Genomic DNA, 17,232 nt, shown 5'->3' on the forward strand with positions numbered 1-17,232 from the left:
TTCAACTAATCACTTGAATCGTCTAATTAACTCGAAACACTGCAGGGTTTCCTGAGCCTTGAAAAACACTCAGCTTGGTTCAGTAAACTAAATCACAAGTATGGTAGTGGTTAAGAGACGACATAAGATTCTCACAGTAACTGGTGTACTGACCCTGGCATTACTGTCCTTGATTGGCCTGCCAATTCCCCTGACCTGAACCCCATAGAGAATTTGTGGGGTATTGTGAAGAAGAAGCTGAAAGACACCAGAGCCAACAATGCAAATGAGCTAAAGGCCGCTATTGAAGCATCCTGGGCATCCATAACACCTCAGCAATTCCACAGGCTGATTGCCTCCATGCCACGCCCCATTGATGCAGTAATCTGTGCAAAAGCTGTACGCCATAATCAGCGATATTAAAACAATAAAAGGCTTGCGATATTTCAGTTGATTTGTAATGAATCTAGAATGTATGACATTTCATGTTTTTTTAATTGCATTACAGAAAATAAAGAACTTTATCACAATATTCTAATTTTCTGAGACAGTCCTGTAGACTTAAAAGACATATTTTGTTGCATCAACACCTGCAGACATCTGACTCATTGCCCATACATTTCAGTCTGAGCAACACTAATCACATAGATTACCAAACGGCCGATGTTTATGTAGAAGAGACAAGAAAGCAAACCCCTTGAGGGAGACCTTCAAGGCTGCACAAAAGCTGTGTGTTGAGATATTCTTTAATCGATAGAATAAAAGGCGGCTGTAGAAACCACATCTAATGAAGTGCAAATTTGGTTCCCAGAGGGAGGGGACACAACAGCTTGATTTCCGTCCTATTAGTTCATTCTCATCTTGTTTGCCCCCTAACACCTTTCTTTAAAAGTTAAGTCAAGTTATGCCACAGGCTTAGCACTTAAATTTTAAGTTTGCATCGAAAGAACTTTTGTTAAGTAAGTTGATCACTCTCCAAACTTTCCCCCTTGGTTCATGTCTGAGTTTCTCCTGAAGTAGTGTTAGTTCGTGTTTGTTTGCGTTTTTTTTCCCCCTCTTTACTAATTGATCAATAAATATGTTAGTGGGAACAAATTTTTGATTCCAATATAATTTTTCCATTTCGCCTGAAGCCTCGAGCCTCAATAAAGTGTGCAACGTTAGAAACGTTTTTAATAGATATATCAATTGCTACGTTGTGTAGTTGAAATCAGAAGCTGATAAATAGCCTGATTTTCCAATCACGCTCTGAAAGTACCACACATGTCGTAGCTACGCCCCCCCTCATCCCTTTGTGTTATTGTTGAACGATGCTTTTCCTCCACGGCGGAGCAGCCTGCACGCTTCATCCCTTATGGAGACGTTTTAATGGTGCCCTGGGTCAGACGCAAAGTCCCACATGTGTCCACTGAGACCTCTGAGTGGTTTCCTCTCCACACAAAAACAATTTGTAATGATCCGACATTGTAACGCTGTTGTGGCTTCTAATGGGTTTCTTGTTCTTCTCTTTTTGAGTCAAACAAAGTTGCTTTTAGTTTCATTTGAGATGTAAAAGCAAAACCCCTTCAGTCTCCCACTTTGTCTCCTGCTCTGCACAACGAAGGAAGAAATTCCTACGCTGAGGGGACGGTAAGCCTGGGGGTGCCATGGGCGGGGCGTCAGATTAGGCCACCTGTTGCACACTCGTTCCCTCCATTTATCCCTCCCTCTCACACACTTGCTGCCTTTCACATTTCCCTCTCACTGTCTCGTTTGTAACCCAGTAAGACCCTTTCTTCTCCAGCACACACGCACATAGTTTCACTCCCGTAAAATATCTCCCTGCATGGCCTTCTCCCTCCGAGCCAATTCTGACTGCATTCCATTTCACTTACATCTATGGGAAAAAAAAGACAAAACAAATTGCGAGAGAAGTCTGGGCGAAAGTCGTAGGGACCTTCCGCGCACGGGGGATACTCAAAGATACACATGTATTCAAGTCAGAACCGCCCCTCCAGGGAGTTTTTTGTCCAGACGGCGGCACAAACACAAAGAAAAGTTGCCGGTCTTCCCTTTCAAGCAGCTCATATAAAAGATTTCCCTCTGCTGCTGTGGCACACTTTCAGCAGAAACAGGTTTCTGAAGAAACAAAATATGGAACGTGTACGTTTCCCAGCTGCTACAACCGCAAGGGCTTAAAAGCAGAGAACGCTGTTTGCTTCTTTCCGATGGATGCGGTCATCCAGCGCCATGTCCGAACACTCAGAGTCGCCACATCCTGATTTCCCCTTAATGACTATTGATCACTGAGCGCTAATGACCCCCGGATTGACGTTCGAATCGTTCCCAGGAAAAGCCTCCGCTGTGAAAACTGTTGCGAAGCTGTAAGATCGTAAAATCAGGACCCAAACTGGAGAGGAATTTTACAGAAAACCAATCATGTATAACGAAGAAGTCTTGCAGCACCGGAAGCATCAGCCCAGCTGTTCTGAGAAAGGCCTCTGAGGTTTGTTACAGAACACTAGCGATGAAAAGTTTTGTACAAGTCTAAAGCACGGTTAGGTTTTAAAACAATATTCTGGCATAACTGCAAATCGAAGAAGACACAACGGTCAGAAAGCAGCCAAATGGTAAGTCTCTAGGAGCTGCTGAGATCCACAGCTCAGGTGGGAGAATGTGTCAAAAGGCGATGTTTCAAATGTGTTCTTTATGTAAGAGGGGCGCTGCTGGACAATAAGTCCTGATTGCAGTTATCCAGAAACCATCGTTGGGACACATCTAATGTGGAAAAATAGAGTCTGGTCAGGAGAACCAAATCTGAATGTAAGGAAAAACTAATGCTACACATCACCCTGAACACAGCACTCCCATGGTGTAACACGGTGTTGACGGCATCATGCTGTGGAGATGCTTTTCTTTTCTGCAAGGAAAACAAAGCTGGCCAGAGGTGGTGGGAAGGTGGATGGAGCTATATGCAGTCCAGTCCTGGAGGAAAACCGGTTTGAGACCGTAGAATGGATGGACATCATCCAGGGGAGGCAGATCATCTGCTATCACCATATAACATAGAAAGGATTCCTGGATCAATGTGTGCTTCTGTGGTTTCTGTGTCTCTGCTCTGTCTTCTCTAAGCAGATGAGGGTTCACACCGAGCCTGGTTCTGGTCCTGCTGGAAGTTTTCCTCCCTGTTAAAGGGAAGTTTTCCTCTCCACTGTCACTTCATGCATGCTCAGTATGAGGGATTGCTGCAAAGTCATCAACAATGCAGACGACTGTCCACTGTGGCTCTACGCTCTTTCAGGAAGAGTGAATGCTGCTTGGAGAGACTTGATGCAACCTGCTGAGTTTCCTTAGAGAGGAATCTGTCTGGATGATTTGATTGCATTTTGACTTTGTAAAGTGCCTTGAGATGACATGTATCATGAACTGGCACTATGTAAATAAAAAAGATTTAATTGAATTGAATTAAAAGTCTTTAAGCTGAGGTAGAGGTTCACCTTCTAGCAGGAAAACAACCCGTAACATCCGGCCAGAGCTACAAAAAGTGGCTTAGATCAAAGCATATTCATATGTTAGAATGGTCCAGTTAAAGCTCAAACCAAAATCATATTCACAATATCGGCAAGAATGGTAAACTGATGTTCCCAGATCTATACATGATGGCTGAGCTTGAGATATTTGTCTACTTGGTAGTGCTCTACCCCTAAAGCAATAACTACAGGGGAAATGCTTCCACTCAGAGAAGACAAACATATTTGCACAAAGCACTTCTGGTGTTTGGTATTTGTGGGAAATAATGCATCCTGTGTGCTACTATTTGGTCCATTGAAGTTGGTAGTCGTAAAGTGGCAAACTGAATATGTTTAAGAGTTAATAAAGACTTCTGCAAGGCACGGCATGAGTACTGTTTAATCTTTGCAACTATTTGGGCAAAAAAAAAAAAATGCGATCAGCAAAGTTTTTAGTTTTTTTATTTGATTTACCTAGTTCTCATTGAGATCTGTCTTTTGCAGCCATTAGTGGGATCCTAAACTTCACGGCCAGCCGTTTCTCACTGGGAGTGCACATCTGTAAGGCCAGAGCAGAGGAGCTCAGGTGCTGCATGACAGTCGGTTTTAAACTTTCCGTGGATGTAGTAAACACCCCGCGCCTGTGTTTACACTCGGGCAGCAATGTTAGTGCATGTTTGGGCTTCTCGTCTGACAGCCGGTCCTTGAAAGTTTCTCAGACACTGCGCTGTAATGGGCTCTGAAGCAGGAAACACACAAAAAGAGATAAACCCTCGCAGTCGCTGCGCACAGATGACAGTAATGCATCGCCACGTGACGAGCAGGAAGCGCTACGACCATATCATAGCAGGACGACGAGCTCCATCCGTTAAAATGACACCGACCCGGACGAGGCACTGCACCAAGGCTGCGCCATGTCAGCATTTTGCAGCGCAGAGCAGAAATAAAAACGGTTCCTTTTTCCTGTGAGTTACACTGGGATATTATTATCGACTCCATCCATTGAACTGATTCTGAGTTGGACCTAAGGCGACAACACCTTCAAGCACACAGAGATTCTCATTAGGGCAATTTAGGTTAAGAATAAAACAAATCTATATCTTCACATCAAGAGAAGGACATTTATCCATTCTTTTTTGTGTGTGTGAAAGGCTCTGTCACAGAGGAAGAAAGTATCTGTGATCAGAAAATTTCAAGCCTTGCCGCAGGTTCGGCGCTGGATCTGGGTCTGGACTTGGACTGGACCTTTGTAACTCTTACATATAATTTGATTTAAACCTGTCCATCGTAGCTCTAGCTGGACGTTTAAGGTCCTTGTCCCACTGGAAGGCGAACTTTATTTAGCTCCATCCATATTCCCATCCTCTCTGACCAGCTGCCCTGTCCCCACATCATGATGCTGCCACCACCGTGTGTCACTGTGTGTGGGGGGGCTGCGTCTCCAGGTTATCGTTTTTTCCTCCACAGTGTTTTGAATGTAGACCAAAAAGCTGAATAAGCGGTAACTTTTTGATGTTATTTAGGGTACAAATGCACACGACACTTTTCGTGTTTGTGGAATATTTTAAAAACAATTGAGTCCTTTCCCTTTCCCTCTCAAAATTACGCACACAGAAGTTTCCGGAAACAGTTCAAGGAGCGCGGATACTTTATCGAGGCACAGCAGAGAGCATAAAACACAATTTATTTTAAATGACACTTGTCCTCATTTAAACACGCTCAGTCAATGGGATTACATCATCGGCATACTGAGAGGCTTACTCGGATCTAATCAGGCGGGACATAACGGAGAGCACATGCATAATTCATCAAAATCAAATGTTTGGGACGAGTTTACGTCACCCGCTCACCCCCCGGTTCTGTTTACGCCTTCGTCGCAAACCTGATGCTCTCGCACTACTTCCAACCTGAGGGGAGGAGAGGAGGTGAAGCGTCAGATGAGACAAAAGGGGTGTGTGAAGGAGGGGGGGGAGATGAGGTCATCTCGGTCCAAAACGTGTGTAAACTCAGCCGCCGGCAGGTGCTTTTCACACCAGACCTGAACAACAACTATCAAGAAACACACCCAAACACGGCCTAAAGGGGAAAAGGAAGCAAGTTTAAGTGAATGCATCCTGGCTGTCACACTCCTGAGAGTAAACAGCAGGCAGCTGCGGGGCGACGCTGCCGTGCAAAGGAGGGCGATGAGGTTTTTGTGAATGAACGTCTAATCGCGTCTCCGGACCGACTGTGGCTGAGGGTGACAGCCACACCCCGCTTTTATTTCACCTCCCCTCCGCTGAGCGTGGAGGGCACGAGCCGGTGATGCTGCGAGCCGTGTCATCTCTCCAGAGGCCCGGCGGCATCACCTCTGCCAGCCCTGAGATAAAACAGCCTGGCAGGATGGGAGAACAGGAGGACGATGCATGTCACACTACTACAAGGTGCAGCTGCACAGAGGAAGGTGGCCGTCCCCCGTTCACTTTTCCCCCCCTTCACTCCCCTCCCGCCCTTCGTTCTCTCCATCCTCACCTGGTCCATGATTTCAGTGAGCCTCCTCCCTCCTCCTGCTCCCGGACATGTCTCAGGATCTCCGGCTGCTTGTCTTCTTTCGTCTCGGTGTCCCTGCGCGGTAATCCCAACAGGAATCCAGTCTTGCTGTCTTCAAACAGGCGAGGCAGCCTGGCAGACAGCAGCCGCCGCTGCACCTCTCCGCAGAGGCATGACTCTGTGTCTCCTTGTGTTCTCCGAGCGTGACAGCGTGCCACCTCCACCTAAACATCCATCTCCTGTCCTCTCCTCTGCCTCCTCGCCTGTCCGCCGCTGCTCTGGACTGGCAGCTGCAGGGGGAACGGGGGGACCTCTCTCCTGGACAACCATGCAAGCGGAGAGACTCCCGCTTTTCCCTCCTCAAAGCTCTTTCACTCCTTCCCTCTATGAGCTTTGCCCATCGCCTCCCCTCCCCTCCTGCTCTGTCGCCACTTCCCTCCTCTCTTTCCATCTCCCCTCCCCCTCCTGCTGCAGCTGAAAGGGAGCCAGGCCCCGAGCAAATGGGAGCGAAGGAGCCAGGCAGAGAGGAGGGCGGAGGCCTGAGATTGGCTGCCAGGGGACCATGTGATGCCTTGGCAGGGGACCGGGGGACCCTCTACCAGCTGTCCAGCTCATGCTTCTCAGCAAAACCTCTGTTGCCATTGACAACAGCTGCTGTGCAACCCACCAACCGCAGATGGCCGCGCAACGCCATTGGCTGGCGGGGGATGGCGGCGCCCGCCTCCCATTGTGTGGGGGTGCATGTCGGGACGTGTAGTTCGATCTTTGGCGGGGCCAGATTTGTTTTTTGTTTTTTCCAGGAAGGAACGTTTCTCCTTCGCTGACACGAATCTGGATGTGTCAGAATAAAGCTGGTCAAGGAAAAAATAAAAAATAAAAAAACTAAAATTGGGATGACATGATGATTTTTTGGAGGAGAGACCTTGAGGCCCGGGCATTCCTGGTCGGACAGGAAAAAGACATCCTCTGCTGTTTCCCTCTCACTCCACACATGGGAGACTCCCGCCACACACGGCTAAAGGCCATCGCTGCGCTCAAAAGGCAACCCCTCCCTCGGTTTGTAGTCTTTCATTGGCGACTTTGTCTTTATTTGCACTTTCTCTATCCTCCCTCCCCCTGCCTGCTCCCCTTTTGGAGGTATTGCATCATCGCACTTGATTTCCACGCCGCCAAAAAAACAACAACTCAGCATACCAGGGAGGGGTTGGCAGGGAGTTGCAGGAGCTGGGAGGGCAAAGTTGCCATGAAGTCAAAAACTTTTCAACCACACCCAATTTTTTTTTTTTTCTTAATGTATTGCTTTCGAGGGTTAAAACTTTGCTGTGATCTCCCCCCCCTCTTCTACTTGGCTGAAAGTCCATGCCGTGGATCTGTTTCAACCTGAAGAGATCCAACGAGCCAACAAGAGCCGAGGAAGACGTTCGTCTGTCCCCGGTGTTGGTGTGGCGACCCCTGACTTCATAAACGGCACCAGAACCATTCCTCCAATTAGGGCTGAACGATTTTGGAAAATAGTCTAATTGCGATTTTTTTTATCTTAATACTGCGATTTGATGCGATTATTTTTTATTTCAGCTTAATTTATCATGTCTTTTTAAACACATACAAACAACAAATCAATGTGTTTCATCGCTGTGCAGATTAGGTGCTTAAAAGAGCCGCTGCGTCTCAACTCGGAGCAGAAATTATTGTGTTCTGCTTACGATATATTTCAACCAAAATTGCGATTTGATTTTGACTTTTTTCTGCATTAACCGCAAGTAACAAAAATGGCCTGTAGATAAAGATGTTTGTGAACAAGGACTATTTAAAACAAGAACTTTTAATGTTTTTATTAATCAGAATATTATTCAAGAGCTACTCAACAGCTTTTAATTGATTTGGACATCGATCCTTGTTGAACATTAAGCTGCAACCAACAAGCAAGTCTATGTATTAAACTGATAGGCCAGTACTTAATGCTATGGTGAGATTCCTGAAAGTTTCTGGTAAAAAAACAAAAAAAACACCCAGTATGATTATATAAACTCTAAAACAAGTAATAAAATTAGATTATCTCACTGCTGCAACTCTCTTCCCTTCCATGTGGAGGCAAACCAACTTTAAACATATTACTGACACCTAAAGGACGTAATTGTTACATAGCCAAAAATTGCAGACCTCTGCGATTTGGAAATTGCGTTTTTTTTAAAATTGCGACTATATTGCAAATGCAATTAATTGTGCAGCTCTACCTCCAACATTAAAGCACTGACCAGGACGCAGGCGGGTTTATCAAGTAATCCAGTAGATAACCAAATAACCATACCAATCAGTCTAAGCAGTTCACTTCTTCATCGACCAGACTGCATTAGCTAGGGATGGTCATAGCAGCTTTCTGATCCTTGTTTCTGGACCTTGTTCTGTTGTCTTTGGTCAAATTAGGGCTTGCAACGCTGTCCTCGCTGCAGAACATTGTGGATTATTTTAAGTTAAATGTTCCTTTCCTCCTGGACTTATCCGTGACAGGGCCTAATCTTCTTGTCATTACCAGCAGTCTGTTCTGAAAATATTAACTTAAGCATGCTTTCATTTAGCTCTAGATTAAAAAAACAACAACAACAGCTTTACCTCATCAGTTTTTGCTTTAGATTAGCTAACCTAATTTCTAAAATGCCCTTTCATGTCTAAAATTCTTGAAAACACAGTGTGCCTTTAGTTAATTGCAACTTTAGATTGGCAAAATATTTGAGAGGTTTTCCAATCTGGTTTAAAAGGTTTAGATAGCAAAAGATTGGCACAATTAAAGGTTTTTTAACGAGATATTTTAGCCAGAGAGAGGATCAAGTGATTGTGCTTTTTTGTGCTTGTGGGTTTAACCGATGCGTTTGATCACAGGAGCAGCAATACATTGGTTTAGATCATGCTTAGCTAAGCAAACTCACTGGATTAGCCTGAAGGACCCTTTATCTTCCTCTACTCTTCTCACCGTTCCACAGGGATCAATGTTAGGCCTCCTTCCCTTCCTTTCTTCCCTTCACACAAAAGAAGCGTGGTTTGTTGTTCCACTTTTACGTCTCCTCTTTGTCCCTTAAAAAACAAAAAACAAGAAAAAATATAAGACTCTGCGTCTTTATTGCTAAATTGGCTAGATATGTATAAACCTCAGCTGTTTAAAAGTTTAATAAGTACAACTGATACAGAAACAAAGCAAACTGTCACACATTTTGGGTTTGCAGTTCAGGTTTTTCATCAGTTAAAGTGACCCGAATACAGTCAGTTCTCTCTAGGAAGCATTTTCAGATTGCAATCTATGCCTTCAAGTACTCCAAGGATGAGAACACTTTCTTTTCCCACAAGGACTCGGTTATTTATTTTCAGCTATACGAGTGAAAAATGCTGCAGAAATAAAAACAATGTTGATGTATTCAAAACACACCACATCATTTGTCTTCATTGTTTTCCTGCAAACATATCATTGGACATCGGAATTAGGTTATTCAGTTGACTGATGGTTGTTTTTGCACATTTTCCCAACAACCTAGAAAATGAATCAAAATACTGGAGACAACTAAATGTGCTCAGACACGTGAGGAATGTTGCCAGCGGCAATAAAATAGCCAGACCGCACTCGTGGGGATTTTTTTTCTTCTTCCCTTTTTAAGTAATGATAGCGCATAAACAATGCCATTTGTCACAGAATCTGGCCAAAGTATGGCTGCACAAGAAAACCGAAGGCCTCTGCGGCAGAAAAACAAAAGAGCACCTGGTTTGCTGTGATTTAATGGAGAAAACATGGCTGTGACATAATCTGATGCAACCAACCAAAGACCTTTCTGTTTCTTACAATCCAGGCTCAGTCCCTTTTTACCCCAAAATCTACACCCCCTCCTCCCCGCCCCAATGTACAGTCAGCTTTCTGCAGCATAATTTGATCCAACTGGGTTGAATGTTCAGTTTAAAGTGGGAGGACTGGATATGTGTGTGTTTGCTCTACGCTAGAACAGTAGATGTATTGTCATGGGCAGAGACGTAGATAATGCTATCAGCAAAGAAAATTGGATCATTTACCATTGCGGTCTTTTCTCCCCACATGTGGGTAGAAAAGAGAAATCAGAGGTAGAATGTTGTGGGTGAAAATAAATGAATAATTGAACATTTTTGGAGATATGCTTTTAAAATGTCCTGCTCAGATTTAAAGGAGATGTTTTTATGTTGCTTTTGGTTTGTGAAGCCAATCACTGCAACCCTTAGCAACCCTAGCATACAGAGAAAAAACAGAGAGGGAAATTCAACAGGTTCACCCAGAAAACTTTACATCTCACTAACAATTTTTTTTTACTACTTGCTTTAAATCACAAAAGGAGAAGAAGAAGAAGAAGAAGAAGAAGAAGAAAAAAACAGAAGGTTTAATAAGACTATTCTCAGACTTCCTTCCTACTTTACCACACTTGTCAACAAACACATTTGGACGCATGAAAGGGAAATCATTTCTTTCAGTAATGCATTTCTAGAGCGACAATTGGCCGTACGAGCATTGTTTTTCTTCTCTGAGAATTTCAAGTAAAGCAAACAAGCACAAAAGGCTACTTTTCTACTGCTAAAGAGGAAATAACCTGCATCTACAGACAAAAGCGTGACATTGGTTAGTTGTTAATGAGAGTGGCAGGCGTACGTTCACTGTTATTTCATAACTTCTACAGTGCAGAACAAATAAAAATGTCTGAAGGCTACTGTGAATAGGCTGGAAATCAGCCGATAAAACAACAACTCGTTTTCTGGCTGTAACTTTTGTTACATCAGTTCAGAAAAGTTTTATTTTAGATTATGCTTTACTTCATTTTGCCTCAATTTATAATTTGTGATTTTTTTTGGTCTAAATTTAGTATTATATAAAACATACATTTTGGAGGCCACTAGGTAGAATGTAGTTATTATTATTATTCCTATTCCTTTCTTTATTATTTGGTCTATGGCAGATGTCCCAAGATGCCACAAAATTTTTCTTTCCAATATTTTTTTAAACACACTCTGATACAGAATCTAAATTAAAAATAAAAACAAGAAAAAACTTATGCACACCTGACCAAATAAAGCCATCTTTGCCAAATTATTGTTTCTAAACAATGGCGAACATGTCCAGGCATAGGAGCTAAACTTTAAAGCATCAAGGTCGCCCCCTGTTGGGTATTTATGGTATTGCTCATATGGTGGGGAACGATGCAAAAAAACATAAATTTAAATAAAACAAAAATAACTGTGATGAGTTGGCAGCGGCTTAGGGCACATTAACAGTTATAAACAAATGTATGTTGTCAGGCACTTCTAATGGTTTTACTAAAAAGAATGACTTCCCTTAATTGCAGTGAAGGGATCACAACATTTTGTGATACAATGCTGCATTTCTTAGGTGTGCTGGATGTTAGATAGCATGTAGCTTGCTAAAAAAATTATTTATTCAAGGAATTGACATCCAAAGCGTCCATGTGTTGGATCACACCTTTAATTAACCTCATAGTCCTGTGGACTGAAAAAAAAAAAACAACTAGATGAATTGTCCAGAACTGTAGTGTAACTGGACTTATTCAGTTCTTACCATTTCAGGACATGGAAGTCATTTTAATTTTAGGCTTTTAATGATTTAATTCAGCTGAAATGCAACTTGTCAACATGCAGATTGAAATACATCCATACACTACAGTGGATGAGTCCGGGCGTGTCGATGGCACAACGCTAGTTGGAACGTGGTGGGCAAATGTTCAGGTGCAGCTGTAATCTATAAAGCAAGAGTGTGTGTTGGTGTGCATGTCTTATAAATGAGACGCCATTTATTTCTCTCCTGGGCCACAGTCAACACTCCACCCCCCAAACCCCTTGAATGGGCTTTGCTTCACAATCCATTCAAGATGATGGTTGTCCTTCCATCATGTTCCCTTGTTTCTACCAAGCTTTTTTTTTTTCCTTCCACCAAACTTTACATCAATACGCTTTCACACAGTGCTCTGTATGCAACTAGCCTGTCTTTAAGCAATGACATTCTGCAGCTTACTGTCCTTGTGCAGGTTGTCAGGTCAGTAGCTGTGTAGGCCACAACATAACATTTCTGTATTTATTTATTTTTTATTGGTCTTATCTTATGCAATATTGTAATTTTCTGATAAACGGTCATAGCTTTTCAATAGCTGTGAGCCATATTAATAAAAATAAAAAAATAACCGAAATGAACACTTAAAAATATATTGTCGAGATTAAATAAATGGGAACAAAAATGTGACTTTGCACTGGAAAAACAGAACTGAAAGTAAGTAAAATTTTCTAGAAATTAGTCTATTTTTCATTGATTTGAGCAGGTAAATAGGACTATTTGCCAATGGGATTAGTAGTTCTACCCCTAAAATAAGATAATTAGATATTCTGCACTTGAAAAATGATGGAGATGAATTGTTCCTACTTTAAGGGCAAAAATCTTATTCCAGAGGCAAATAATATTATGCACAATAAAATGCACTAATTTCAAGAAAAATTTATTTAATTTTGGTTCCCTTTTTGCACTGACAATTCTGTTACTGAAATAAATTGTACGTTTTGGGTGATATTCTAATTGAGTAAGATGTTCCTGCATATATTTAGTTCTCAAAGTCTGGAATCAAACACTATTTTCACCTAAAATTACTTAGCTATTTAAAATAAGCTATTTTAGATGGAGCTCAAATGTGTTATTCCTCCTCAACAACAACAAAAAAAAAACACCCTTATTCAACCAAAGAATGTTTTATAAAAATCAGCTAACAAGAGAAAAACAAGTAACTACAATGTCGTCGCTCTTCTCTAACCTTCTTCTCTTGGGGTTAAATGTTGTGTAGGTTTATATGATTTTAAGACCATAGTAAAACAGAACCACCTGGAGGAAACCAATTGACATTGAAATGTCCCCTCACAAAACTCTGTCATAAAGCTCTGGCTGTTAGAAAAAAATAAAACCTGTAGGTAGATCACAGAATATTAGGCATGGATGAATTCATAGCTTTCCAGCATGATTGATGAAGAGGCAATTTGTTGCACTTAAAATCATATTTAATTAAGATCATGTGAAACATATTTTGGCTGATTATCAGTGAATCTGTAAACACAACATCAGTGGAATAACATTGATACAAACAAATAATCCATCTCCAAATAGGTAATTTTCTGCAGGAAATAATCTATTTTTGATGCAGCATCATGAGTGATCTGTCGCTAGTATTGATGAGGGAACGGGAAGGAAAACGTATTGGCAACAAAAACACTCTGTGTTCAAACTGATGGATTTACAGGATGCTTGCACAGGTAACACTAGTTTTAGGTAAGTAAATAAGGGCTGCAAGGAAGTTGGAGAAAATGAGGCGAAGCCACAGATGGAGGAAAATAATGAGAAAAGAAGAAAGGTGCTGTCCAGTCGTCTTCCTCCGGGTTCCCCATGTCCGATCGGAGAGGTGGGAGGGGAAACATCATGACCTGCATGAGGTTCTTCGGTCTGAAAAAGATGAATAAGTTTTAGGTTGATGTGAAAAAACAAAACAAAGCCTCTAGGTTTGTTGGGGTGATTAAAATATTACACAAGTTCTGCTACACTGGGTTTTCTGATCAGAATCCAGAGAAGAAAAACAAACAAAAACAAACAACAAAAAAATAAATAATAAATTTGTCTTTTGTGGTGAAGAAAGAGCTGAACCAAAATGCATTGCTCTTGATTTATCAACCTATGTTCCGACCTACAATTATGAAATTAAATTTAAAATCTCTGGGTACAGAGTTTTTTTTTTAAATACCCAGACAGCCACTTACCTGATACATGCCCAGGCATCTTAAAGACAACAATTAAAGCTTTTAACATTTCATTGGCCTTCCAGGCTCTCATCAGTATATGAAATCCTTCCCATCTCATGTCAAAACTTCCCTTGCACTGCAAAAATGGATCTAAGAATAAGTAAAATATTCTTAAAGTTAGTGTATTTGTCCTTGATTTGAGCAGGTAAATAAGATTATCTGCCAATGGAATGAGTATTTCAACCCCTAAAATAAGATAATTAGACATCCTGCACTTGAAATAAGATGATGGAGATGAGTTGTTCCTATTTGAAGGGTAAAAATTTTATTCCATTGGCAAATCATCTTATTTACCTGCTCAAATCCAGGACAAATACACTCATTTTAAGAACATTTTACTTATTTTTAGTTCCGTTTTTGCAGTGTGGTCCCGTCTTCTGATGGCAGCTGTCATAATATTTGAGCATCTGTTGTTCAAACCTGACTTCTTATGTTAATAATTAATAATGTGTTTCACACACACAACGTGATGAACAATTAAAGCTGGATAGCTAGAATTTGCAGGTCCTGTTAGTGGGATATTTCAACCAGATACTTTATTATTATTCAGAAAATTAATATCGCGTGTACACTTTGATAGCCCGACTGATTTGTGTTTCTAAGTACCATACAGGTGTTTCCACCCACTTTGCTCTGCATTTACTTTAACCCCAACCACACAAACTGAAAGCAGTTTTATTTCTTATTATTTTATTTGTTATTGTTTTATTTGTTATTGTCAAAAACGTATAGGGAAAAAACTCTACCATAGATTCCTACAGCCATCAAACCCTTCGTATAATAGCTTCTTTGCATCTTTTATCTGGCATTGACAATGTATCTTTGGTGATGTGCTTGTAATCTTTAGGTGGGAAGGGCCTCCTTCCCATCACAGAAACGTAGATAGCCTATTATTTCCATTTAGAAGATAAACATTGGTTAAAAGAAAAAAAAAAAGATTACTTTAAAACTAAATAATTTAACAATAACAACAATATTAATAATAATACACACCTAATTAGAGAAGCAACTACTCATTAAAATCAGTGATTTAGCAAGAGTTAATTGCTACGTGTGGATGAGGGGTAATCATGTGCCCCCTAGAGGTCAGGTCCTAGAACTGCCCTCGTCGCTGTTTGCTTGGGTCAATAAAATTAAATTAGGAAGGTTTGCTCATTTTAGATTCAAGATTAATACAACTGAAAAAAAATGTTAAAAATAATTAATTCATGATCCCTTTTTTTTCCCAAGGAGACATTTTGGAAAGCCATTCAGCATTTGGAGACATTGTTTAAATGTTTGTTTTATTTTGTTGTTGTTGGATAACCAATTTTCTAAAAAAAAAAAAAAAAAATAATAATAATAATAATAATAATAATAAACGATAGAAATAAGTCTTACAAAGCATTTAAGGAGTCTAGGCCTTCTCCACCATGCATACACATTTTTTAACAGGCAATAAGCAGCGACTTACCCATGTGTGTGACGGTAAGCGGGCACACAGGAGGAACCAAACTCCGCCTCCGACTGTCTCATCACAGCATGTAGATGATGTATGAGAGGAAGACGAGGCCCATGACGGCGAAAAACATCAACAGCAGTATGTCCACCATGGTGGAAGCGCTGCGGGTGATGGAGAGTGAAGATGCGAGGAGAACACGCAGCTGCAACGCCTGAGCAGGGGATCGGAGAAGATCGGAACACTCCGGTTGAACTCGGGGAAAAGACCCCGCCCACTCCCGAGACAAAGAGAAGCGATGGCCTGTGGCTTAAGTGGCTCGTGTAAAGCCAATAAAACCACTCACCTGAAGAAAACGACGTTTTGTTGAAACTCGGGAGAAAAAAGAAATGCTACTGTGAAAACAAGGGAGATCCATCCGACTGAGTGATTGCAGTTCTAAATAAATAAATACCGCCATCTAGTGTCGAGGTTTTGTATTGCTACATAAAAATATTCAGGATCTGCACAAAAGCTTAAGCGTTCATTGGTAACACATAAACAAAAATAGTTTGGTTACAGAACATATTTAAAAAAAATGCTTAAATTCAGAAAAAAAAATCGTTGTGATTAAAATCCTGCATACAAGAGTAATAACACGCACAAAGAAAAAAAAATACATTTTCACGTAATGTTTTTTTGTTTTTTTTTAAGAAACAAAACCTATCTCCAAAGGGTTTTTCTATACCCTAATAAGCAATTACCTTTTTTGATAATTGAATATTGGATTGATATCAGTTGAAATATGACTAAATCCTTTTTTCTTCTTATTTGTCCCTGACTGATTTCTTCTCTACTTGCTTTGTCACACCAAAACCTTACAGGATCATTCAACAAATGTTAGTATGAGGCAAAGATAAACTGAGTAAACACAACATGCCGCTTTATGATAATGATTGAAATACCTGAGAGGCTTTTGACAATTCTCAACATTTTTACAAGTGTATGAAACGTATTCTTTTTGGATGCCCTTCCTGACAGAACCCTCTGCATTTATCCGGGCTTGGGACCGGCCCAAAAAAAGGACACTGTGCCCTATTTGGGGCTGCATTAGGTTATTGGCATCTATTAGCGTAACAAAGGTCTCAATATTCCTGTTACTAGCAGTGTTCCTAACATGCTAGGAACACTTCTACAGCACTTCTTAACACTGTATTGGGTTGGAAGTTGATCGGAGGGCCGCAGAGACCCAAGATGGAGCTTGGAAGGTCAGGACTGGAACTTTGAGTCAATGGACCCACCTTGATTCCCTTATCCGAGAACTTGGAAAGAAGAACTTGACCCCTTTGGTAACCATAGTTCAAGAACAGGAAATGGAGACAAAGGGGCAGCCACATGGTGCCACTTATGGGAGAGATTGGAACCAGGAACTTGTGGAACCACTTATCCCCCCCATCACAGAGATGTCACAGTTGAGCAGTAAAGAGTGAAGCTGTGGATGGAAAAAACCAAAGATCGAGAAGCTTTATTGTCATTATTTGTTCAGAATGCACATACATACACATAACACTTAGACATGATCATCTTTTCTTTCTTTTTTTATATATAAACAAGTTGATTGCACTGACCAACCACAGCATTCCCTGGGTGGTGCTTAAGCATGCATAGTCTTTAGCAGCTAATGGACTCATTTCCAAGTAAAAAAAAAAAAAAATCGGACGACAGACTACAACATTGTGCAATGAATTTATTTACAGAATTATGTAATTTGCATGGACAGCAAACCTGACGTTGCAAGAGAGGATAGGATGATGATGATGATGATGATGAATATGAAGAAGACAGTCTAGTGCATGCTTCACTGGAACTGGACCCTCAGCTTGTGGCAGGTATTCACATCCCTGTATTTTAACCTACAGACATACTGAAAAAAAGCCAGATCAATCAAGGTAATACTATGAATTACAATAAACT

At 41.2% G+C, this 17,232-nt stretch overlaps 1 protein-coding gene and 1 long non-coding RNA gene across 2 annotated transcripts in view; both read right to left on the reverse strand.

Annotated features, from left to right (window-relative positions):
- Positions 1-6,441, reverse strand: part of arhgap23a (Rho GTPase activating protein 23a) — a 91,997-nt gene extending 85,556 nt beyond the window's left edge. The window contains exon 1 of the mRNA XM_021309744.2: positions 5,979-6,441. Within this exon, the coding sequence (XP_021165419.2) occupies positions 5,979-5,987 (9 nt within the window). The 5' untranslated portion in view covers positions 5,988-6,441. The remainder of the gene's footprint in view (positions 1-5,978) is intronic.
- Positions 6,442-13,031: 6,590 nt separating this feature from the next.
- LOC110366761 lies at positions 13,032-15,671 on the reverse strand. Its single transcript, XR_002426960.2, has 2 exons — positions 15,295-15,671; positions 13,032-13,488 (listed from the first exon to the last, which is right to left on the reverse strand). It is a non-coding gene; the product is annotated as an uncharacterized LOC110366761 (long non-coding RNA).
- Between the last annotated feature and the right edge of the window lie 1,561 nt (positions 15,672-17,232).

This window comes from Fundulus heteroclitus, chromosome 16 (assembly GCF_011125445.2).
Source record: "Fundulus heteroclitus isolate FHET01 chromosome 16, MU-UCD_Fhet_4.1, whole genome shotgun sequence".
NCBI classification, from domain to species: Eukaryota; Metazoa; Chordata; class Actinopteri; order Cyprinodontiformes; family Fundulidae; genus Fundulus; species Fundulus heteroclitus.